Below are 26,515 nucleotides of genomic sequence, written 5' to 3'. Positions count from 1 at the left end.
AAAAAAGACTGTGTGAAAAAACCCCTCCGGTTGTGAAACTTGAGCTAACGTAGAGTTAAAACAGAGCATGACCGTATTATTCTACTCACCTCTAAGCACCTGAGCCCCAGAGGCTCTGTGTGATATGTGTGTGTGTTCTGCATGCCTGTGTGTCTGCTCAGCAGTGCGTGCACTCCAGAGAGGCTGTGAGGAGATGAGAGACGAGACAGGAGAATACAGGAGACTCTGGGCTGAGCCGTCCCCTCGTTTCATTCCCGCATGCAGTGTGACTTCTGCTTTATGGCATGTGGCTGTATTAAACCACAGAGCAATAATCTGGTGTCAAGTGGTGCAGAGACCACAGACATCAGTCATGGTCCTATCGTGCTGTACTATATCTATGAGCCTCGGCAGCATGCAGCTACTTACAATTACTGTTGCTGAATGTAAATAATGTCTTGGAACGCAATGAGGTGTGTCCACCATTTAGCACCAAGTATTGAAAACTGTCAGGTCCTGAAAGCTGGCAGTCGAGTTCTGGATTAGAAAATCTTGCCAGTTTTAGGTCTTGACCATGCTCCTTGTGTTTAGATAACATTAAAATTTTGAGAGTTATGGCATCTTTTGTTGAACAAAAAAACATGTTCATACTTCTTGAAGTAACGTGAAAAAAAAAAAAAAGTTTGGTATTGCTTGCATAACCCAGGTATCATATGGAAACATTTCAATTTCCAACCCTACTTACTTTACTCACAGTGGTACAGAACAAAAAGCACTGTCGGATCAGTTCACTTTTTGGAAGTTGCCTTGGAATAAAATATTTTTCCTTCATTTCCTTTATTTTCCAGCCTTTATATCCACCTGTGAGCTGCACAGTGCAGCCGTAGTCCTTTAAATGTAGACAGTGGAACAACCCTGTCAGTAGTTAAGGGAGCGTAAATAGTTTCTCATTCACTTTCCTGCCTCCAGATTTTCACAGCTGGTCCTGCATTTCAAAGCACTTTCACTGACCGGAAACCCTTCTTTCTAACCTTCAGGCAACTGTGGAATGAAGGCCACATCTTCACAGTGTCTGCTGCAGTTTCATTTTACATCTTTAATTTGGTGAGCTGAAAGTGAATTGGCCGCAATTGTTGCTGCCCAGTCCGCTACTTATCGCAATTGCAAAGGTAAATTGCCAAGAAGCAGAGTGCAGGAAATGGGTTAAGGGTGTGCAGATGCAGGGGCTGATGGAAAATGAGCTGCAGTGAGGCTGATGCTCATCGCCTTTCACAGGGAGGAGAGTGAAGGAATCTGTTGGAGAAGGTTAAGGAATAACTGCCATTCCTTATGCCTGCACTGTCCTCCTGGCTGCTCAGAGGTGTGGATCCACAGCGGGCAAGATTAAACAGGAGCTGACTGAGGCTCCAAAGCAGATGCCCATTCACACACACACACACACACACACACACACACACACACACACACACACACACACACACACACTGTACATACACAGACATACAGCAGACAGGTAAAGTCATGCTTGAGCTCAGACACGCACACAGACATATGCACAGAGTTTACCTGAATGTGTCCTCTTCTGGCCATCTGGCTCATTCTGGTGGAGCTGCATGCCACTGTAATGTCTACAGAGAGCCGTCCAGATGTTCCCTCAGTTACCTGTCAAGGTGAGCAGAGGAATTTACTCTAAAGGCTGCAACGCCACTCTGTTTCAAACAAGTCAAATATGTAAAGTCAGTCTATTGTCCTTACCAGCTCTGCAGTGAAGAAGTTCAATCGAACTCTGTTACTTAGGAGACCAACTGCGCCATAATGATCTGATGAGAAAGCAGTTATATTTTACCAGAGGCCATGAAGCTCCATGCTTGGTAGAGTGTCTTTGCTTTTCTTACATCTCTGTAAATGTTGGCCTGACGTGACCTGTTGCATTTAAAAAGAGATGTATTCTTCATAGCACAAAATTGTGATAAAAAAACTGTTATGAATCTTTATCATAAATACTGATAAAATCTCACTTTTCTTGGGCTTTTGGGAAATAGTTCGTTTTTTTAAAATATGAAGCTACAACCACAGTTAGCTTCTCAGCATAAGGAGGAAACAGCTAGCCAACACATTGTTCTTAAGATCACTAATGAATGGATATCTCATTTGTTTAATCTGTACAAAAAACAACTACTGGTTATGATTTTAATGGTTGACTTTAGAGGTGCTAGCAGGTGTTTTCTTCTTTACTGGTGGACAGAGCAAAGCTAGCTGTTTCCGGTCTTTACACTTAGCTAAGCTAACCGTCTCCTAGCCATAGCTTCATGTATAATGGACGGATATGAGAGTGGAAGATTCTCCTCTGCACTAACTCTTGGCAAGAAAGCAAGTAAATGCATTTCCTCAAATATAAATCTATTTATTTGGCTAACATGCTTGCTAGCATTGCAAAAAACTTGATATAAGTGGACATTTTGAACTATAGTGAAATAATGTACCTGTTCATAGCTGGTCGCAGGTATATATTTACTGAGTATACTAATTCAGACATGTCTCAGTCAGGAGTGGATCTGGTTTTGTTTTATTAGAGATCATTTTGACATAGCTCTTTGAATTAAAGCACCAGGTAATGCTGAGATTTTGACAACACCTATATTCTTTAGCTGTTTCTCATTGTTTTTGTATTTGAAGAATGATTGCCATGCATAATAGGACTTGTCTGAATGGGTTTGCTGCTGTTTGGTGAAGGATCATGTGTTACAATGAGCCAGACTGAAATGAAACAATGGATCTGCAGTCTGGGCTGACAGGGCGATGTGTTACAGCACAGCACAGATCTGCAGAGCATGAGAACAGAGCAAAAAAGGCACAAATGTCAATGTGCAAAGAACACAAATGCACCAAGAAGTGTAACCACTGGGAATTAATCAGTTTGACTTGTTAATTTGGGGTGAGCTGCTCGTGTGTGTGATCGTGAGTATGTATGTTTGTTTTACGCTTTGTTGGGGCTCCTACTGCTTGGCTCCATATGTCATGGTGAAGTGAGACATGCACGATCCGGGCAGACTACACTCCATTATTGAGTCTGATTCAGAGTATTGGAAAAACATAGTTGTTGAGATAAATTTTCAAGACGGTACACAGACACTGAGGAGCACTGAGTTAGAGGTAATCTCCTGCTGGCTCCATAAAACGCATTCAATTGACAGCAGGCCTTGTGGTAGCAGACAAATCGCCTGGCTTATAGCAATGTGCTGAAAGAACATGCCAGCGCTGTGTATCCTTGCCAAGATGGATATGCAGACAGCAAACTCCAGGCTGTTTGGGCGTGGCTCCCTTGCTCATAGCAAACAGCGGATCAGTGGAGTATGGTGCCTAAGTTGGACTTGACATTGCCATTGTTTGTTTTCCTCTTTGGCAGATGTAAATGGAGCTTCTACTTCTCACCTGCCAGTTCAGGGTGCTGCCAGTATTTGGCAATATTTACTCTCAGAGAGTGCATTGAGTGTGGTCTGGAGAAGCAGGTTTATAAAATCTGTGATAAATGTTTACATGGAGTGAGCAAAGCCTTTTCTGAACAGCTATTGTCAAAGTGCCAGGAGCAAGGCATTCAGAGAATTTGTTTTAGCAGGAATTGTAATTTTTTCTTACTCACACTAAGTGAAATAAACTCAAAGATGACGGATTATACACAGTGTTTTTGCATGCAGTTGAAGGCCTTGTGGCAGAAGACAAAATGTTTAATTATGAGGCACAGGACTGGGACTAGCTGAAATTAATTCCACAATATTAATGAGAATATTGCTATAAATTACAATAGAGGAAATTAATCAAAAATCATGGACAGAATGATCAAATTAGTGTTTTACTCTCAGGCATTACTAAAAAAATCTTCATGTGTCGAGCAAAATCTTAAATTCTGCATTAACAGAATTTCTGGCCACTTGGGGGCTGTGCAATCACTGGAATATTATCACCTAATGAAGTTGTTGTGGTGGATGCGAACAGTTGCCTATTTATACATCAAGCAGTCATAGAACAATATTAGCATTCATCCAAAACAATGAAGCTGTGGGCTGTTAAAAAATGAGCTGAAAGATGCTAAAAATACTTTTTTATTTTTTTTTTATTTTTTACATTTTGTTAATTTCAGTACAATAACTGGTCACCCTTGTGCCTTTAGTAAGTTCTAGTTAGTAAATCCTAAAAATGACATATTTGTTTGGAACTACTGAATATTTCATTCAAACGGGGCCATTAATTCCCAGAGAAGTTCCTCAGTGGCCAACAGTAGCAAACTGTGTCTGTGCAGCTGCTGTGCTTTCATGTCATATCTCTATATATGTGTCTGGGTGGCAGTATGCATGCATCTCTGTGTGATTCTATTTGTGTTTGTGTAATAGTAGATGGATTGTGATGGGTTGTTTTGTGATTGGTAGATGGCATGTGTTAACTCGTCATACTGGGCTCCCCAGCTATGTGTTGGGCTATCCTTTATTGTCAGGAGCTCATTCAGATACGTATATAGTGCTCCATAAATCCTGCCGCAGTGTGAAAATGCCAGTCAAAGTTCACGCTGCTCATGTTCATTTCATGCTTGAGTGTCCAGCTCCGTGAGCGAGGATGAGTGTGTGTATTGATGATGTGTGAACGTGCGTGTAAGTACTAGAGGAAAAGAAAGAGATGAAGCACTTTCAGAGTCCCTCCATCCTTTCCACTTTGCTGCAGAAGTCATCCATCTTTCTGAACTTAACTGCTACCAATTTATGATTGCATTATTACAGACAGTGTTTTATCTTCATCTTCCAGCACACAGGCCTGGTGGTGGTCTGGTTAATGGAGAAGGTGATGGAGAAGGTGACTGGCCAGTGCCATTACTGTGGTACTTGGTGGGCTTAGCTTTAGGGTGAATATAATGAAAATGCGATCTCTCTTTAACTCTGATTTTAGCCCTACTGGCTCACTTGCAGATGGTTATGTGCTCATATGAGGGTATAACATGTCTCTGATCATACCACTAAATTACATGACACTATATGCAATTATTACCTTAATTATGTCCCTGTTTTCATTTATATAAATAAATATCTGAAACGTCAGATTTGTGCCAAAGCTTGTATCCATCCTGATAGAAGGAGCAGAAGGAAGGAGGTGGAAAGTGTTCTTTTCAGCGTGCGTGTTTCTTTCATTATTGAATGACTTGACTTAGCAATTTGCCTGCTGACATTTTAAAGGAACTAGCGTAGCAAAGCATTCTACGAAATGGCAGGTAGTTGCTTTTATTTCCATGGAAAGCCATGTGTCTGGATTTCTCAATAGGTGGAACACTGAAAAGGTCAGCCTCAGCTGTATGGATTTTCATAATGAATTTTCACCAGAAAAAGTCAGTCGAGCTACAGTAGCAGTGTTTCTTGTCTATGATTGGTGAAGCCTTTTTTTCCTCAACAAACTGGTACACTTTTGGGAAAATGTTTGAGTAGCTTCCAAAGCATCAAAGGCCAAAATAAATAGTTTTTTTTGCTACTTTAGTAGTGCTTGAAGTGACTGTATCATAAAAACTTGGATATATTTTCAACCTTTCTTGGCTACAGTATTGTTAGACACGCTTTCAAGCACTGGTACTCGACAGCCTCCCTTTATATTTTCTGTCTCATCCCATGATTTGTACAGATACGCAGCACAAGAGTGATAGAGATGAGTGAGAAAGCGGCAACGTCGCACCTCACATTTGTAAAATCTCCTTGAAAAAGTGTCAGATGGTGCCCCTGAACTTTTACAAACAGCAGCCAAGTAAAGAAAGAACACTGTTAGTTGTTGTTATTTACGTCCACGTGTGCTCTGTTACAGTAAAAACATGTCCTTTGGAGGTCACAGGCATTCCGAAAAAATTTTGGATGATCAGATTTATATTCGGATCAGCAGAAAGGTGCTGTCGTGAGAAATGATGCCATCTTGAACTCGTCAGTACTCCTGGCGGATGGAGAAAACCAACCCCCCGTCTCTCTCCCATGTACCTACTCCCATTAATAGATCCGTCCTTTATGCTTCCCCTCTTGTTACTGCCGCTCTATTTTATGATGTCACTCTCTCTGCTGAAGAGCTCTGGGCTGTTTTATCTCCTTCGTGTGTGTCGGGCACTTAAACTTAAACCTCTCTGTTTACGAGTCCCAAACTGCCTCTCCATCCTCTGCGTTTGCTGCCTAGTATCAGTTCAGCACCGGCCTATAAAAGCTGAGCCATCCTCGCTGTTCTGGGAACCCGCTGTTGGGCCTCACAGTGCAGACCCCCAGCTAAGCACTAACTCCCATGCTGGGTGTGAGAAAAAAACCTGTGAGAGAGTGTGTGATGGACAAGTATGTGTGTGTATATGTACATAGGTTTATTCATGGCATTATGGCTTTGCTGCATGCTCAGTTAAACTTTTTAGTTTTGTGAGATGTTGACAGCAGCTTCGCACCCTAATTGCTGCTCTCTGGCCCTAATTGAATGTGGTTATGTTGCCTTTCCATTTCACTTTTGTTCAGAGCTGCTTTCAGTGAGCATTTTGTTCCTACATGCTGATGTGTTTTTCTGAAATTGTCATCATTAATGTGATGTGTTTTAGGTATTTGTTTGCCACAGGCTGTTTGGCAGCAGCTTCACCCCTGGTGCTTCTCTCAGATTGTAGCTGCTGTTTACTGCTCTAAATTTATGCATCAAACAAAAACATAGCTGGAATGCCTTTGAACGTGTCTGTGCAACGCGGAAATGCTCACCTCCCTCAGATGCCCGGTGAACAGGAGGGAAACTCTCGGGGAGCACACCTGCGTCTTTGGCCTTGGTGAATTCCTGCACAGCTTTACTGTTCCGAGCAGGAGTGGACGCTGTTGTTGTGTTCCCCCCAACCCCTTTATGTCATTCAAGAGCCAAAACTTGCAAAACCAGGGTCATTCTCAAATGTCCACTGCAAGTCCAGACAACAGGCAGGCTGTAAAACTATTATGTAGTCAAGCTTAAATGTGCGGTTTTATTCACACACAATGTTTTACAGGTTGTGTCAGCTTTAGTTTGACGTTAGAGCGACGCGTTGTTGGTTTCCAGGGGAGGCGTTAGTCATATGCCCTTTGGCTTGAGTTCAGCTGTCGAGAAATAATTCATGTGATCAACAGCTTTAATCAGTCTCTTCTTGTAAACTTTATTTGACAAGCAAACATTACTTTAACTTTTCAGTAATTAATGCAGAAACTTTGATTTTCTCCTCTCTTTTTTCTTTTTCATGTGCTGCCCCTGAACTCTCTGCGCCCGACCCCAAACACAGGTAAACACATTTCCGCACATATTTATTCACTTTCTGTAAAACATGTTCTTCCTTTTTGTGAGCATTTCTCCACAAACATGTTTTGACCGCTGTCGCACGGTCATTGCCACATCCATGTAGCGGGAAGTTCTATCCATCCTTTGACCTCTTGGCCTCCCCTCGTCCCACACTGGGCATTTATGTCTTCATCTCTTTGTGAGCGAGGAGCTGCTTTGGCTGCAGTCACCGATGGAGGGGTGAAACCGGGGCACACTTGAACTCCTACAGAAGCAGTCACCGGAGACCGTGTTTGAACTGCATTTGGCCCGTCAGACTATACCTGTATCTCTTCTGTGCTTTTTCTCTGTCTCTTAAACACACTCACAAGCATGCATGCACACAACGTACATATTTGTTGGCTGTTTTTGCCAGAGCTTGGTTTCCCATACTGGAAAGCAGTTTCAGAAAGTGATTCCTGCTCAAGTTGTTAAGTTATAGAGGGTGCTGTAAAAGCCCTACAGTAGCCATTGAAAGTCATGGTGGCGCTGTGGGGATGAAGGGTCCGAGGCTCCTGCAGCAGCTGAACAATGCTTAATTAGCTCATAAACAAAGGCTAGTGGGGGATCAGAGAGGGCAATCAAAGTGTCCTGCTCCTTTGTAGCTTCTCTCACCATCAACAAAGCCTCTCTAATGGCCCCGTCACTCCACTTGTTGTGTCTCACCGTGGTGTGCTTCCTGACAACATAAAAGGCTCACATTCCAAAAAGAGGCTCGAACGAGAGACGCTACCCGTCCACACCTCCCTTGGCCTTCAAAGCAACCCCCCCCACCTCTGATGCCAGCGCCGCTCCCCACCCCGCCCTTCCTCTCTCTCTACTAGATATTGACATTGCTCCCCCGCTCACCTCCCCAGTGTATGTTTGGGTCCCCGTGGCGACCATCCCAGCTTTCATCTCGCCTCTTTCAGGCCCTATGTCTGTGACTTTCGTGGTCTGTTTTATTGCGTTCCTTTGTGCGACGCTGTGCTGGCACGCTGCTGGGAGCCTCTGAGGAAATGCTCCACTCACAGAAGACTGTGCCAGTCTGTGGAAAGGTTATTCAGGCTTGGCGTGAAGACAGGTGTGTTTGTGCGGTGTGTTGAGTGTGTCAGGTGCATCTGCGTGCGTGCCTGTGCGTCACAGTGGCTTGGTGTCCGTGTTTGTACTAGACGGCTAGTGTGTTATTTTTTGTATGTTTGGACACGAGGCCCTCTAAAGAAAACAGACATGCACTGCCACACGAGGACAGCCCGGCAGCAGGTCGGAGGCAATCTCTGCTTGTTTGTGTGACTGTGTTATCATCTCCTGTTTCCTGTCAAAACAGGAAAAGACAGGGGCGAGAATGGAGGCTAGGAAAGTGCTGCCTTGATGTGTGTTGGCTGGAGGTCCAGCTCTGCCTGACAGTGACCCTCCTGGCCAGGAAAAACAGACCCGTTCAGGGCGTAACCCACAGCGGGATCCTTCATGGTGTTATTTTTATCACTTTCACAAAGCACAGCGAGGAATGCTTTTCCCAGCTGTTGACACAGGTCTGGGTCATTTTTGTCTCCAAAACAGTGCAGCAGAGGAGAGAGGGAGACGTCCCATCTGCCCGTGTCCCTCTGGCTGGCAACCTCACATGATTGTAGTCTCTGTTTAGGAAGGGAAATCCTTTTTGACATTTTGTTAATCATGAAAGCGAGACACTCCTTTTCTTTGGATGATCCCTAGACCTCCATCACAATACCTTTTCCGTCAGGCTGGAGTTGTCATGTGATTTTATCCATCCATCACACGTATTTGTTAATTCTTCGCAACAGGATGGTGCACACACACACACACACACACACACACACACACACACACACACACACACACACACACACACACACACAGACCTTTTATGGGGGTGCAACTGCAACTACATTCCAGACAGTAGAGTCAGCTATCAGTGTGGTTCAGGCGGTGGATTACTGCTGATGGCATGGCAGGTAAAAGCCCCGGCGTCTGCTGTGATATGGCTAAATGAGAAGGCACGGACAGGCGTGCTGCACAAACAGCTGATTAGGGAACCAGCTAATTATTGACTGGTGAAAAATGATAAGCATCTCCTGCCTTGCTCTGCTCAGGGAGTCACTGTGTAAAACTGAGAATTGCTCTTGTGGAATCCCAGGAGTTTGAAGGCAGAGCTAAGTTTGGCTGTTTATGGGGTCTCTAAAAAAGAAAGCGCTGCTTGCACAAGAATGCTATTGTTAGATTGGCCAGATTGCACCAAGCAGGCTTTTCTGTTTTCCCAACAATTTGTAGTGTACACTGAGGCCTGAGTAACCACAAATTTTATTTATGTTACACAAAGAGCAATAGACCACTACCACTAAATCTGACCTCATGCTAATGGGGATTTATTTGATATCTGATATTTTTTTTTTTTTAAGTATATTTTTTGGGCTTTTTATGCCTTTATTTGATAGTATAGTGGAGAGAGACAGGAAACAGGGAGGCAGAGAGGGGGAATGACATGCAGCGAAGGGCCGTCCGATGCGGGATTCGAACCGGGGGCCAACTGCAGCGAGGACTGTAGCCTCTACACATGGGGCGCCTGCTTAGACCACTACGCTACACAATGCCCCTGATATCTGATATTTGATGGGTAACTGAACACGAGACCGGGCAGGTAAATATCAGTGTTAGCTCCTTCAGCACGTAACGTCATGACCAGCAGCAGTGGTCTGTGCTTTTCCCTGTGACCCAGATTAAGATGTGGCGTGCGCTCACCGACTGGGGTCGATGTCATCAGCAGGGAGGTCGGAGTTCATTTGTCTTGCCTGACAGACCTTCAGGTGGTGTTCCAGTGCTCTGGCACAAGGCCACACCGATGCTGACCTCCATGAGTCGCGCAATTAGTTACCCTTTGACCCCACAATCCCACAATAAAACCTTGAGCACGGACTGGGCATGCTTCTGCATCCCAAGTCCGACTTTACATATCACTCTATATTTCTGTATGTGTGTGTGTGTGTGTGTGCATGCGTGCGTATGTGTGTGTGTTTGCAGATGAAAAACACACTGATGTAGCGTATGATTCAGTCTGACATGATGTAATATCTCTAAAGTTCTTTGTGTTGTTTCAAATTAACAACACAAAGAGATTGGACCCATGCATACAAATTTGCACACTCATCTTAATGATATATCTGGCTACTTTCCATTCTCCACTCATAAATACATGAAAGAGCCATTAGTCTGCTGCAGAATGTACAGCTCTTCTCTCCTTAACTGACTGTTGTCATTTAACTGCCTTTAACTGTGTGTTTCTCCGTGTGCTCTTAAGAGCAGTTAAAGCGCATCACTCAAGGCTTATGCATAAAGACAGACTCAGATGAATGCCACCATATCCTTGAGCCAAAATTATAAATCTCATTGCAGACTCAAGCTTTCTACTTTCACTTTGTTTGACATATTCTGTCTTTGCCTTGGCTCTGAACACGCAATTCAGCTGTGAAACCTGCAGATTCCTTCTATTTCTCCTGCAATTGCATGTTTTTCCATCAAGCTGAGTCCCTCAGCTCTAACTGAGTTCTGCTGTGTTGTGACATTTCATATGAGCAGACAGAAAGCCCCTGAAGAATGTGGAGAAGCACAATTCAAAACCAGAACTCAGAACTCAACAAAGCTGCCAACCTCTCCAAGGTTATCTCTTCACTCTGCGAAGTGAAGTGACAGCGTCATTGTCCTTGTGCTCCCATGTCGGTGTCCCTGGCATGAAAATAGAGTCAGTTTTGTAACTTTCTGTGTAATGTTCCCCGTTTTGTAATTGGTTGTGCAGAGAAAAAAGGCTAAATTGACAGTCTCCATCAGTTAGCTGCTGTCTCACTGATTTGTCCGATCTCTTAGTCATGTAGAGGCTCGTTCAAACAGGTGGATAACTTACAAAGCCTTCACTAATTACCCTGCTTTCTCCTGTGTCTGCTGGAATGTGTCTGAGCATTACTTCTAGCTGTGTAGCTGTAGGAAAACAATATCGATCTGTCGGGCTGTCATTTGGCCACTGTGTTGGTCCATCACTTTGGTCCACAGTGAACAATCAACTATTCCCACAGGGTGACTCCTATTGGCTTTGCTGGAGCCTTGACTTTTACTATAGCGCCACCAGCAGGTTGAGATTTTAGGCTTATTGGCTTTTAGTGAAATACAGACGGGTGAGGAATAAAGGAAAGACCTGAGAAATGAGTGGTGAAACTGGATGACAATGTCCCTATCCATAGGGCACGAGGGGTCACTGAATGGTTTGATGAGAATGAAAATGATGTGAACCACATGCTAAGGCCTTCACAGTCACCAGCCCTCAACCCAGTCTGATTTTGGAGCAACATGTTAGACACCATCGTTAAAACACACAAAATGAATCCAGACACTTGTAGAATCAATGCCATGGAGCATTGAAGCTTAGCATCTTACTAGGACACTTAATTTATCAAGTATCTCAACAAACTATTGTATGGATTAACATTTGTGCAGACATTCATGGTTCCTAGACGATGTATGCTAGTGACCTCAGTGATGCCTTAACTTCTCATCTAGCACCACCAGCAGGCTAAAACTTGGCTGGTGTTTGGTTTATGACCACTAACTGAAACTAGTGATATTCCCATCAACCTTGGCTGTATTTTGAATTTTGCGTTGATTAACAAATATTAGCATGGTAAACATGAAACATTGTCGTTATGAGCATGTTAGCATGCCAAAGTTAGCATTTATCTCAAAGTGTCACTGTGCCTAAAAACAGCTTCACATAGCTGCTAGCATAGATATGTGTTTCATTTAAGTTTAAAGCAACTCAAAACATTATGAAATAAAGCAGAATAAAATGTTATATAACTATATATTTTTCACATGAACTATCAAAGTGAAAAGTGAATATGATTTAGGAAAACACAATCTGGCTTTCATCCCAACCAATCCTCACCAGCTCATTTGAATATTAATTGAAATGGTTGCAGTTGCTTTGTGTTGTGGGCCACAAGGCCATTTGCAGGATGTTATTGTTCCTAAAAGACAAAGTGGCAAAATGTGCATGTGAAAAAATTTTGATAAGCCAAGCATTTTGTAGGATAGTGAATGAAAATCCTTCAGACTCACTAAGTGGATTAGTGTGCGCTATTCTCCACTGAGATGGTTCAGCCTACTTCCTTATCTCACTGAGATTCGATAGAATGTGTCTAGACATCTCAATTAGCAAGAAAAAAACAAAAATTTTACTGGATACTGGTTAGCGCTTATCTCAGTTTATTTTTCTTTCAGTACTCTCACCAGCGTTCACTGTCTAGTTCTCATAAACAGACAACAGTTTTCCATTAATACAACCCTCCCCGGCTAAAAGCCCTGGGCTGATGTTTAAATGTCTATTATTAGTGATAATTGTGTTCTCTGAGAAGTCATTGGCATGGTAATGACATCTTTCATGATAAATTAGTATTCCCCCCTCTCTCTGCTGTACCTACACTAGGCTGTTGCACCAGACTGATTCCGCTGCTCGCAACTCTGCTGCTCCATTGTTCTGCCGACACGCAGCAGCTTTGTGAGACACAAAGCGTGTCAGTCTCTGAGATAATGCTCTGCAGACTGGGAGTGGATGGGACAGAGACGCTCCGCACGGCTCACCTTGGCTCAGGATGATTCGTGCCCCAGCGTATGAACACAGTTAAGAAGCCAAAGTGGGGGGGGGGTGTAACCTTTAGCTCGTTCTATAGTCCCTCCAGTTTTTGTGTTGCTAATCAGTTAGCCTGTTGCTCACATATCCCCAATGACACATGGGCCGATAAGTGAAAATTGAGATATCTGCCAAATAAAAAAGTGTCATGCTCAACAATAAGCATTTACTGTGCCTCATTATGCATTGTGGCTTCTCCTCACGTACTGAGTCTATACAGTCACTCCATGAGGAGAGAGCAAGAGAGAGGGAGAGTCTCTCCAGCAGCAACAGAAAACTTGAATATTTATCCATATGGCAGCTTGCCAGTATAATTACTGTCCCATCCTTTCCAAGGGGAAAGTGGAGGGAAATAATTGTTGTAGGATACTCAACATTTCACCTTGTCATCACTTTTATACCACTTTATTTTCATGACTGTGAGTAGGTGAGGCTTTATATTTTCACCCTAAGTGTCTGGGATGAAATATTTCAATAAGCACATAAAATGAGGCAAATTTAGACCCTGTACGTCCATATGTTGCTCTATAACTCCACTGCACGGCACGAAAAACAATTTAAATGTTGATCTAAAAATGATTAATTCTAATCATGTTGTTGCTGTGTGGAGAGATTATTTTCCAGTATGGGATCTGGAGGATGTTGATGAAGACACCAGATGCAATTACTTCTGTTTGAGCATGAGTAACTCCCTTTGCATTTTTCTTCGATAATTAACCATTTTTTGTGTAAACTTGCATGTCACACTTTTCCTTCCGTGTGACTGAGGGAGCCCTGCGATGGAGATTAGTTACCGTAAGCTTTAGCAGCAGTTTGTTGTCTCTCTAAATAAACCGCAGAACACAGGGAGTGCTCTGTGTCTTGTTCATAAACGTTGAACAAACTACAGTGAACGCAGCTCTCTCAGTGTGACGGTTCAGACAGAGGAGAAGCAGGTGGCTGTCATCACTGCGCACAGACTGAAAATAATGGGTTTGAATACAAGTGAAGAAGTGGTTTGGGCTGTTGGAAGGAACTATTGTATCAGGATTCGCTGCTCTGCAGTGAGTGTTTTAGAGTGGGCTCTTGGACAAAAATAGATCTCTCAACGGGCTCCAGTGGAGAGTTGGGAGTGCTGAATAATGTTTCAGTTTCACACTGCACACTAATGAGGACTTTGCAAATGCATGGAACAGAGTTAAAATTTTAATTCTGACCACAAATGCTCAGTGTCAGTTTTAAAGCGGTCATATTTTATAAATGTGCTTTTTTTTTTTTTTTTTGCAAAATTGGAAATCCAGAGGAAAGGACCAAGTATTCTCTTTATTAGTTGTGTGCTCTGAGAGCGTCAGACGATTTTTAATCCTCTTCTCTGCTCTTCAGCCTCCCTTCCCTCACCCCACCTTTCCTCCCTCCTCGTGTCCTTGCTTTCACCTGCAGTTTACAGCAACACCTGGCTCCTGCCTTTCCAGCTTGCCTGTTGAATTTTTCATTATGTACTCATTTTGGTACGTTTCCACAGCCGAGCCTAGTTGGGGAAAAAGAGAAACTACCTTGAGAGCATCTCGCAGCCAAAAATCAGCCATTCTAATTAGAAGTGCACAATTGCTGGCGCAAGTTTACATAAACACAATCCACTGCGTCCCCGGTGAGGACAGCATAGCAAGCAGCCCTGCTGCTGCCTGACTTGCTCCACAGCAGCCATGGGCAGGGAAGTGGAAAATATTTGAAGAGGAGAAAAAATAGTTTCATCCCTCCAGTTTATACGGTGATGCAGTTGAGCATTACTTCTTTTCACTAATGAGAAAACTTTGGAGGGATGGCTCATGTTGCTCTGTCTGTGCGGTTTGTTTTATCTCCCAAATCAGCCTCTTATTGAGTTGAAGTACTGATCATTCACCAACACATGCCTAATGAAGCTGTCTTGTTAAAGTCTCTCACTGCTGAGTCCTGCCCGGACCTCCCAACACTCTGACCCCGGCCAAAGCTGATGAAAGCTTGACGGATCTGGGGCTAAGACAGTGAAGGCTGCCTCAGTCCACAGAGGAGAGTGAGAGAGAGATGTTGGAAAGGGGGGAGGGGGGATGAAGTCTGTCCAAACAGTCTGAAAGGGGCTTGTTTTCTTTATGTGCGTGAGTGAACAGGAAAAGGTAATTAACTGGCCAAGTGGCGAAAGGCTGGAGTGATGGATGGGTGTGGTGTAAAGAGACAGCCACACACACAAGGAGCAACACACACACACACACACACACATCAGGCCACGCATTTCACCCATTTCTCACTCATGTAAAGCCTGGCTTCGTGAGCCTTTTTATGTAATTACACTTTTATAAAAACATATATGTGATTCTCACTCCGCCTGCAGTAAGAGGAGCTAACAGCACTCACACACTGATAAATGGGTCGACCATATGGATTGGTGACACATCGTTATATGAGGTCATTAATGGTTTCAGGTTGGTTCGGCAAAGACTCATGAGTGATTACAACTGACTCTATCTGTGTTTAACCTGAGGGTCAGCAGGATCTATGACCATTTTATTTTTGATGGACAGTGACATCTGTTTTTTTATGGATGACGAGAAGCTGTCGGCTGCAGTGTAGCGTACAATGATCTGTATCACGGAGCTGGTAAGCCCAAAACAAAAATATGTCACACCAGATCTTATCATGAAAAAAAGGTCTCGACTGTATTTTGAAGTGTGTCCCGACTGCAGGCTTTGTTTGCTCGACCCTGTAATCGTTCATCAGAGGATGTGTCACGGTGATATTCTGGACAGGTGGGGCTATCATGTGTTGGAAGTGTCACTAAGAGGTACAGCCTATTTGCATTTTCTGTCAGCAGTTCACTGACAGTTTAAGGGAGGAAAGGGCTAAATCACAGAGGGCAGACAGACTGACATCTGTCTCTGTGAGCTCCTCATGAGCAGATGCGCAACGCAGGGAGACTTGGCTGTTCATTCAAGGGAATACTGATGCAAACATCTGATGCCCTTCTTTAAACAAGGTAATCGTCTGTTTGATCTAGGTAAAGGGAAGTTTGTTCACTGAAATGTGCTGTTGACATTTTAAGTAAGTAGTTTGTCTTCAAGATAGTTGCAGAATTCGGTAATGCTGTGTTATCTCTCTGGGAAAAATGTAATATTACAAACCATGTTTTGCAGTCAGAGCCACAAAGATGTAACATTGAACATTCAGTACTGTTTGTTGGTGTTTTGGCTTCGTTCAACCATCAGGTTTGCTTGCAATTTACAGAGGTTGGTGAGTTTAAAATACACAAACTCACAGGAGAGTCACAGCGAGACAGCAGCCCAGGAAAAAGCAAGAGCGGAATCGATTTTGCAAGCATATCTCTCACAAAAGCTTCTACTCAGATGGTTTGATAAGATTCTAAATGTAGCCTCAAATTTCACATTAGAAGCAGCAGAAATATTTTATCATTATTCGATGGAATCTCCCTGCACTCCAATAAAAACTTCAAAGTGTGACAGAAAAATTAAGCATCCAGAGTTTTTCACGCAGCCACGGAGGATGAATGAATTCATTTCTGTAGAGGCAGTCCTATCAGCTAGGTAATGACAGTGTACTTGTGTTGCTGCAGATACTGTTGCTTTGTTTGTGGGGGAAAGTCTTATTACGGGTTTGTTTAATCTTGTCAAGTCAGCAGACAGGGGCAAACATCTGTTTGATGTGATTTTCGTGAGCCTTCCCATTCTGTGTTCCACGAAAAGCGTTCCCACAGAGTTAAATAGCATGCTAGTGTGACATCCTGAGTCATTGTCTTCTCTGCCTCCGAGCAGGCAGTGGTTAAATTTAATGGTCTGTATCCGAGATGTGCTGCGGCACTAAAAGCCCTACCTGATATCTAATCAGAGGCGCAGGCCTTCCAGCTCTCCGCTCCTTCAGGGGATCTGTTGAGTCGGCTGGCTCGGAGAGCGGGTCAGAGAGGTGGAGGTGGTGGCGATAGTTGAGAAGGGGCAGGGGGCAGAGAGGGATTACACCACTGGATGTGTTGCTTTTATCCTGGGAATGTAATCTGCCTTAATGCCCTGTGCTCACCCGGGGCTAGGCCAGCAGCTGTGCTCGTTTTTCTCCGGCTTGGCTGTCAGAGCGAGCCGGGCTACCTGTGGGAAAGCAGGCCTGCTGGAAGCTCTCGTCCTCACCCTGGGATCTGGACTGGGCTCCTGCGGTTTATTGGGGGGCCAATCCCTTTGAGACTTACGGAGACGGTGTGTGGTTAGGGTCAACACTGTCTCGGGCCAAGTAAACAGAGATGGCTCGGAAGCAGAGGAAGGGAAAGTCAGTTGAAAGGAGTTGAAAGGGCATTAGATTTGGCAGCTGCTGTGTGGTCTTGATTTTACAAGAAATGCAGTCATAGGAAGTACTCAAGAATGGTAATGTGTAAACAGGACTGGTGCTGGTGAGAACAAAGTTTAGCGAGGACAGATATAAAACCGTGCGGTGTTGTACTGACTCATTTTGAGGAATGTTTCCATGCTGGTGGAATAATAAAAGAGAAACCTGGACGGGGAAGGAAGGAAGGAAAGGAAGACTGACTGAGCAATTTAATCTTAAAGTCAACTATCAGGCGTTCAATTGTGTTTGCTTGTGTTTCCGTTTACTGAACAGTTAGAATGAACACAGAGGATCGAGGAATAGCTGAGGACTTATTGCTACAGTGCCAGCTCTGGACTGAGTCTGGGCAGATTGCACAATGACTGATGTTAGAAATAAGAAAATAAATCACATCGGGCAGATTGCCACAGAGCGCTGGCAGGAGCAAACAGATATGAGCTGACAAGATGCAGGCTACAGTGCGTCGGAACTTTTCACTTTATTTTTTCTCATCATGGATGCGCATTGATACAGTTTTGCTTCATTTCTCTTTCTGTCACTGCTGTATCTGTTGGGCTCAAAAATATGGTTTCCCAGAGTATTTTACTTTCAATGGAGCGTACCTAAAAGTCCCTCTGCTAGCGAGGGGCCTCATGCATTTCAAATCACTATGACCTTCCCTTGATTTGAGTCAGCTTTCTATATCTGCACCACATCAGAAGCCGAATGTGGAAATAGTCAGACGGCACTTTCGCTTTGTCTGGTTAGAGAGAAGGTGCACGGACGAGATGAGGGAAATCAGGTGTGATTTGAGGAAAGAACCTACGTGTGACTTGGCCCGGTTCCGTTCGCGCCCTAAGGAGGCAGGAGAGAGAAGTAATGCACATCTTTCTGCCTGTCCCCTCATCCATAAGTGGTAACGGCTGTTTCCATCAGCCTCTGGGCATGGGCTGTCTGCGATGACACTCTCCATCAACCCAAACAGACAGTCATTAGCCGGGTGGCGCTCTCTCTCTCTCTCTCTCTCTGCCTCTCTCTCTCTCTCCTGCTGCTGCTGCTGCCCTTGTTTTCATCACAGTTAGTGTGAGGGACAAAGACAAACTTAGGTCTCTCAGGACTGTGGAGGGCTCATTCCACAGGCAAGGCTTTTCTCCCCAGCGTGCTCGCAGTGCACACCTCCTTTCCATAATAAGGGCATAACATCTGACTACATTTGTCCCCAGAGTTTAATAAAGATCAGCGCTGACAGGCAGTAAACCAACACAACCACCCACAAGCCTCCAGGCAAGGGCCACAACCCCGGCCTACCTCCTCCCACCTCCCTTTCTCTCTCTCTGTCCTCTTATCCTCGCCTGTGCAGTTTGAGTCTCTCTGCGGAGAGACCTCGGGTTGAAAACCGAAACCATCTCCCACTTGTACAGAACAATGGCTGCCGAGTCGGAGCCCTGAAGTAGCTCCACGCCTCCCCGCCGACGGGAATGCTTTGAACATGCAAACTGTGTTGATGCCGTGCATTACATACTTCTCTGAAGCTACTCTTCACACCCACTTGCACCTGTCAGTAATAGATCATATGGACAATAAAGGAAACAATATGGCTTCGCGGCTGGGTGCACTCATGCGTCGTATGTTTCATGTTTTTCCACTTTATGCTTATGCACAAGCTCTCAAGCAGTTAGCTCAGATGTGATAGGAGAAACATAAGAGTAAAGTGTTTAAGCTTGTAACTGCATGCTGACTTTTCGGCCGGCTTCACTGTGTCAAATTTATCTTTTTTTATATTCGAGCCTGCACTCCCCGAGCGATGCGTGAAATATCTACAAATCTTGATGTCCTCTTTCGCCATCTCCTCTCCACCTCTTATGGACCTTCAATTTCATCAAACCCACATCATTCTCCTCCACATGCCCAACTTCCTCACCATCCTCATCATCAGCTCCATCATCTTCATAAGCCTTGTGGCCATGACCCTTTATTCACTCCACTGGGCATAAAGCTTATGGACAGCTTTACAGGAGAAGCCCGCTCTCTAACCTCCAGAATCCTAACTGAATAGCAGATGGGCTCAGCTTTGTGTGTCTTTTTATTAGCTCCCCTAAATCAACACCTAACAATGCATGGAGAGAGAGAGAGAGGGGGGGGGGAATTGATTTCTTCCATCTACCAGTCGCCCCGAGGTGGGTAGGAGGTGGTCAGAGGGTAAAGGGTGAGGGGTGATGTAAGGGCGGAGATGACTGGTTATGACTTGGCTTCAATTTCATGTCTAGGAAACATGCACATGAAGCTAGACCAGACAGTATGCAGAAACTATCAGCCAGCAGTGTTTTCTTAAGCTCTGTTTCACATTGCACTCCAATTTATCATAGACTGTTTCATCTCATTTCAGTGGAACTGTCCGGTCTTGCGCGTAAACTATCTACTGCAGGAGCGTAAGTGCAGAGACCATTCACGTGTCAGGATCAAGCAGCATTAGATATCATTCTTTAAAGCTCCATCATAGCTCTATCACATTTCCATTATAAGCTTCTTAAAATTTAAATCCATTCCTCATTTGGATATATACTCCAGCATCAACATTCACTTGATACCATACCACACTGGATCTACCATCAGCCAGTCATCAGGAGGTTGAAAATCATCTCACCGGGAATGATGATTCTGAGTGTATTTCTCAGTAGTGCCTGCATCCTAACAGTGCCTGACCATGTGTAAAGTAAGTAGCCAGTATAGTAAATCATTGACCAGAACCACTCAGTTAACATCAGGCCAGTCCAGTCACAGTCCAACGCATGATTGTCCTTTAAGTGAGGGGATGATATGGAGATTATGCTTATCCCTCAGGGTACATTGAGTATAACTCAGCGGATACTGCTTTCTGTCCATTTTTGAGCGTAAGGGAAATGTTTGTACAGAATAGACAATAACCGTGCATCGTTTTCTGTCCGCTTGTAGGAAGGTTATGTGATCATACCATTAATACAGTTGGTGTGTGCGGAGGAAAGTCCACGTATTGAGCTGCTTTCATGAGAAGGAGATTTAAAGTCCCTCAACCTGCCTGTATAGTCTCTGGATCTATTGGGCTAGCTGTATTAAGTGGCGCTGCATTAGGCCAGTGGATTGTTGTTTCCCCGCTGCTTCACTCCTCCTGATCACCTCGGAGGATCCACGGAGCAAAGGCCTCATAAACATTTATGTATGGGCTGTGGGCTCCTGTCTTAGGCCACAACTCCACTGGGCAGAAGCCTAGTGCCCCTTTATGCCTCTTAAGAGACTGTCTCTTGTGTGTGTGTGTGTGTGTGTGTGTGTGTGTGTGTGTGTGTGTGTGTGTGAGAGTGTATGTATGTATGTATGTGTGTGTGTGTGTGTGTGTGTGTGTGTGTGTGTGCGTGTGTTTGTTTGATTGTTTGTTTCCCAAAAACAGAGAAAGTTATGTTCCAGGATTTGAATAGTTCACTGATAGCTCTGTGTGCCTCCGGCTGCCTGGAGGAGGTAGTTATCTTCACATTTGGTGGCTCATCGTATGTTTTCATGCTGGGACACTTATCATATGTAAATTGTATAGCTTTGAGCGCTAGAGTCCCCTCAGCTGTTGCTTTCTTTTATCATTCCTCTCAAGCAGCAATGGACACACTAGGGAGCCTCCTCAGAGATGAAATAGAAGGACAGAACTCTACTGGACAACGTGTCTAAAAACAGTAACAAGCTGAAATTTTCTTGTTGACACATCTCACTTGTTATTTTTGTGAAGGATGCCTCTGTGGGATCTTTTACTAATCCCTCCATGCCTTGTTTCAGAGTTTGGTCCCCAGCAGACACTGTGAAGTGAGCACACGCCTGGTGAACCTGATCCGCAGTCTAAAGTTGCATGCAGGCGAAGCATCTCAGTCTAAACAAACAACCATTCCAAAAAAAGGGAAGTGGTTAAGGCAGGGAGTGAGGGTCCCAGGGGGCAGTCAGAGACCACACTGGTAGCAGGCCACTGACGCACATGGAAAATGTGAACAAACACACAGGAAATCCTTTCATAAGAACAGATAGTGAGATATACATGAGATGAACGTGTTGCATGTGTTAAGTGTGTGTGTGTGTGTGCACGTTGTGCATGGAGTTAAAGCCTCTATTCTGTGTGTGTTTTCTCTGCAGGACCCTGGATATGCAACTTTTCTGTTTGAGCAGCTCCAAACACCGGGGAACCATGAAGCAGGCGTCAGCTGTTGCCAAGTGTGCTCGACGCCTCTGCACCAACTGAGGCAGGAGGCCTTGCAGACGCTCCATGCTCCCGTCCTCACCTTCAGCTCAGACATGGCAGCCCTGCCCACTACATCCTTTTTACCGCAGCCTTCCAGATTCACTGTGTCGTCCTCAAGTGTCCATGCAAAACCACTGTCCAAAGGCCAAACCATCACCCACAGTGTCCTGCCCCTGGGGGAGCGGCATAGGGTGCCAGGGTGGTCGCAAAATCCTTCGCTTTCTTCGGGGCCTAAGACCAGTGTCCAGGTGACGGTGGCGGGAGGGCAGCTCACTGGATCCCTGAACTCCGTCACCATCCAGGCTCAGCAGTACCTCGAGGGCATGTGGAGCATTTCCAGGGTCAATAACTTCCTCCCTCAGCCTAAACCGGTATATCTTTAATATGCCTATTTTCACATTTGTTTTACATTTCATGCATTTAAAGGTGATTTCCTTTTAAAATAGTGCATAGTATAATGAGCTTAAATTCCTAGACGACCAAAAGTCTGGCTTCTTGACTACCTTTTTAACTTGAATCGACATAAATTAACTAAAAATACATGTGTAACAGCTCTGTCTTCCCATGCTGCAGTGCTCGTCAGGTCAAGTCTTGTCAATACAAATGTTACATTTCAGACTTCAGAAAAGATGAAGCCCTGCAGAGAATTTGTAAGTCAGAACTCTGCAGGAGTGCTGACCTCTCATTCCTCAGTAGTCAAGGAGCCTGAGTGATCTGAGGTCAGAGGTCATCGCAACACTAATCTGCTGACCTCCTCCTCAAGGGCATTTGGAATGACCACCCCACAGCGTCACCATAACTCCTCTCTCATGTTGGATAAGCATTAGTCTGTGCTTTGTTTGATGTCTCAGAGACTTGGAAAGGTCCTGGGTTTTTCCCTCGGTGTCATGATAGCTAATGATTAGTCATGCTGCATCATTAATTGTTAGTCATGCTGTACCTTGTTTGCGACTTTTAACCATTTAGTTGCACATTTATGCAGTTTTCATTGTAAGTGTAACAATCTCAGTGTTTGACAGTGATTTCTAGCATCAGATTGTATTTCCTGCTGCTGATATTAAGGTGTCGTTGTTACCGATGTGTCTCTTCCTACACTGACGGGGAACATCTGGTCTCAGACCTGATTGACAAACATCTGTGACATTCTACACGAGGTAGACTTAGTGTACAGACCAAACAGCATGTGCTAACATCGTCTAGTCCTTGCACTTTAATATTTTCCATCAGATTCATAGATGTAAATTTTGCCATTTCTGTTCCAACTGTGTGGATAACTGCAGCCTGTCAAGGGTCTTGGCAGTGTTAGTCCTTCCTTTCTGCTTGAAAATTGAAGACAGATTTTCACTCCTCCCTTTAATGTCAACAAGTGCCTGTAGAGATGGTTTATGGGAGGCCATCAAAAGCTTTTAACTGCATGTACGCAATCTAGGCCAAATCAAACGGCCTGGCACAGAAGGGAGCGGCTGACTTGTGTTCTCCATCTATGTGTCTAAAAGCAATTAGTGGCCCTTGGAGCTTGGATGAGTTGCTCAATGCCACATAGCTGAGGTTGGCGCCTTCCTTGGACAGAGAGAAATGTCCCCTCAGGACATGAAGTCACGAACACAGCAGAAATGTGTGTTATTTTTCTCAAGCTTGTTTCTTTCATTAAAACCAGATCCTTCAGAATGACAAAAACCCACACCAGCTCTCGAGGGTTGGGAGTTAAACACTGCGCTGAAAGGCACCAGTTTTAATTTATGATTCCCTCTTGGTTGCTTTGTAGGGAAAGCATTCAGAGTTGTTCAGACAAAGAAGCTCTGGACTCTGCGTGTGTGTGTAAAATAGAAATCCTTCAGTGTGTCAACCAGCAAACCTGGGGCGCTCCCACACACAGCCCACCTTGAATATCCCATTTGGGAAAAGGCTGGTTAACATCTGGAATGATGTTTGTGGTCACTGGAATTGAAACTATCTGACTCCCTCTTTGTAATTAGCTGACACTGTTTCATATGAGTGTAGCTGCCTTGAATTGAGCAAATGGCACACAAAGGCACTTTTCTGAGACATTCTGACACAGGTCTAGAATCTGATGCAAAACCCCAACTTTGATAAGTATTTCCTGGTGTTATTGTGTGTTTGAATGACAAGCTTCAAGCAGTTAAAGTAATCCAGAAAAACACATTACCAGCAGTGTTATGCAACTATTCAATGTCTATGCAATTCTCCCTTTGCGCCATAAAATCCAGAACCACATGTGCGCTAATCTACAAAGACCAAGTGCTCTTAACCCGTGAGGGTTTCCGTTATTGGCCTGCTAGTTGCCTGCTATCAGGGCCTGCTCCTTTGCCACCAGTGAGAAGCCCAGCAGGATGATCTTGGCTGCTGCTGCTTTGGTGCAGCTGGGCCGACATGGCAATGAGCCACAGAAAGCAACAACGACAAGAGAAGAAAACGATACAGGAAGGAAAAGGAAGGACAATGCCCACTCATGCCAAATTGGGAAACAATTAAAAATTTTGTGCAATTATGTCTTGGCATTTGCTTGAAAATAGTGGATGTTTTCCATCACGAGAGCTAAACATAAAGGCGTATTATGTTAGCCCTTTTCTCTCATTGTAGGACTCCAGTATTGTTAGAAGTCTGTCCTCACCTCAATTGGTTTCTGTTGGTTACAGAGGCCAGCCAAGCCTGACAGGCAGATTAACACGGGGCCTATTTCACCCCAGCAGTAATCGTCTGTTGACCGCTGGGATCAAAGGTCACAGAGGGATCCTGGTAGTCTGGGGGGTAGGGGTGGGGGGGTGGTCAGTTGATAGGATGCTGGCCTTCTCGGCTCACTTCAGACTTCACTGGAAGGACAATCTCTTTTCTTTCTTTCCACTCTCTTCTGCACTCTTTCCATTATTTTCCGATCTCTCTCGCATTGCCCCCCCCCCACCAGCCTCCCTTTTTCTGTCTTTGCTTTCCAGTGGCAAACCAAGGCAAAGGGATCAGGGAGGTCTGGGGGTTAAAGGGTGGAAGGCCAGCTCATTACTGACTCTCAGTGCAAACGGCCTAGCACACATGGCTCCACTGACACAGCCTAATTAACTGACCGGGGGATAGATTGTACTGTTCAGCCAGAATCAGGGCCAGTCCAGGTCCAAGGCTACAGAGAGCAGCTTGGCTGAGGGGCTTAAGTCCCCAGTCTTAATACCAAGGGGAATACTCTTTGATAGGCACTGTGATGAGCTCAAGTGTGTGTGTGTGTGTGTGTGTGTGTGTGTGAGTGTGTGTGTGTGTGAGAGTGCACCTACATGTCTGTAGTTTATCCATTTTGAGCCCACAGCCCATCTCCAGCGGTGACCAGCTGTCCCTGTATGCTCCTGAAAATTCGCTGCCACTTGATTTTAAAACAGACGCTGCATCGGCTCAATCAGTGACAGATTTGATGAGCTATACACATCAGCTTCCTGTACGGCTGTGTGTGAAGTGCTCTAGTCTTTCATACCAGAGTGTAATGGGTCTACTTCCCTGGAATGCGCCAAGTTCCTAAGCTGTCACCCACACCAGCATGGTGTGAGGCTTTCCGCTCTGGCGGCTGCATGAGGATCTGTCTTCGGCTCATTTCAGTTTGCAGCTAGTTTTTCCATGGTGTTCTTCTCAAGTCATAACTTCACACACTGCAGCTTGATATCAGACTTAGCCTCCATGATGAAGTCTCAAGAGAGCAAAACCAGACCTCCAGAGCAAGAATGTTGATGCTTAACTCTTCTAACAAGCTCAGAGGGAAGAAATGGGAATTCATGACATGCACTTGCACTACAGGTCCACGGTTTGACAAATGGTCAGTGGAGCTTTTCTGAGAAAAGACAATGCACCCAAGCTTTAATATAGCAGCACATGTAAAGCTAACAGTGGCGGCACTCTGCAGAGCAATAGCCAAGCCTCTCATGTGAATGTCAAAATGTAAGTATACCCTCACATCCTGATGTATAGCATTCACATGTCAGGCCTGGCATATAAATAGTACAGCTGTCAGCCCGTTCTGACAAATGGCAGATAGTGGAAGGCCAGACGCTTTATAGAAAAAGATTGTAAAGGATGTTATTTTAGTTGCCAAACATGAATCTAGGGCAAACACTGGGGTAGTAAATATGCGGAGGGCCTGAACTGTATTATAACTGATATTATAATACATATATTACACAAGTCAAAAGGCACTGAGGCTGCAGCGCTGTGTGTGCTCAATTCAAGGTCGTTGCTGATTGCACAATGTTCATGTGTCAGTGTTATAAATGTTTTTAGGAAAACTCTAGCCTTTATTTATTTAATTTCCGATGCTGAAAACCCACAGAACTGGTTCTTGTCAGCTGCTATTGATCATTGTCCTGCAGGATAAACTAGCGGCTCCGGTGGGGATTAACCTTTTGTCAGTATGGTGACTCCAGCTGAAGTTGGCTTTTGGCTTGTATAATTAGCTCTCTGTACTCTTTGTGTTGGTCTATAAGCGACCACTAACCCACTGCAGGCTGAACCTTGATGCTCCGTGTCCAGCAAGCTGCACCACTATTTATTTCAACCTTTAAACAGAAACAGAGGACAGGAAGGTTTTAATGTATGAATGGCTTCTATTTTATCTGGGCTACCCATCTGTAGCTCTGTGTTAAAACCTTTCCATACTTTACATACATAGACCTTATTTACATGATTTTTTCTCCCACATTCAATTGATTAGAGATGCTGCAGCACATACGTATCAGATGTATAGACTTACAGGTGGTATACCCAGTGTAGCTTTGGCATTACTTGCCAGAACTAATTAATTACCAGAACTAAAACAAAGCATCCCACCTCATTTTATTCCTAATAATCAAGCTTCCAGAGCAGAGCGTGCCCATGCAAGCACAATTCAGGTACCTCATACACATTTAAGCTGTGATAGAAATCTCCTCTCTCATGTGATGGTTGATTGTTTACTCCCTTTGAAACTTGCTCTTAGATAGTCTGACTCAACCTGCAGG

General features: G+C 44.4%; 1 protein-coding gene across 1 annotated transcript in view; it reads left to right on the top strand.

The window, feature by feature from the left end:
* The window catches only part of kif26ab (kinesin family member 26Ab), a 66,490-nt gene that overhangs the window by 5,592 nt on the left and 34,383 nt on the right, over positions 1–26,515 (top strand). The window contains exon 3 of the mRNA XM_023417292.2: positions 21,425–21,901. Coding sequence (XP_023273060.1) covers positions 21,425–21,901 — 477 coding nt within the window. The remainder of the gene's footprint in view (positions 1–21,424; positions 21,902–26,515) is intronic.

This window comes from Seriola lalandi, unplaced genomic scaffold (assembly GCF_002814215.2).
Source record: "Seriola lalandi dorsalis isolate HSWRI2012SDOR001 ecotype SW California unplaced genomic scaffold, Sedor1 jcf7180002054573, whole genome shotgun sequence".
NCBI lineage: Eukaryota > Metazoa > Chordata > Actinopteri > Carangiformes > Carangidae > Seriola > Seriola lalandi.
Note: the sequence above shows the minus strand (reverse complement) of the source record. Positions and strands in the feature narration are given on the sequence as shown.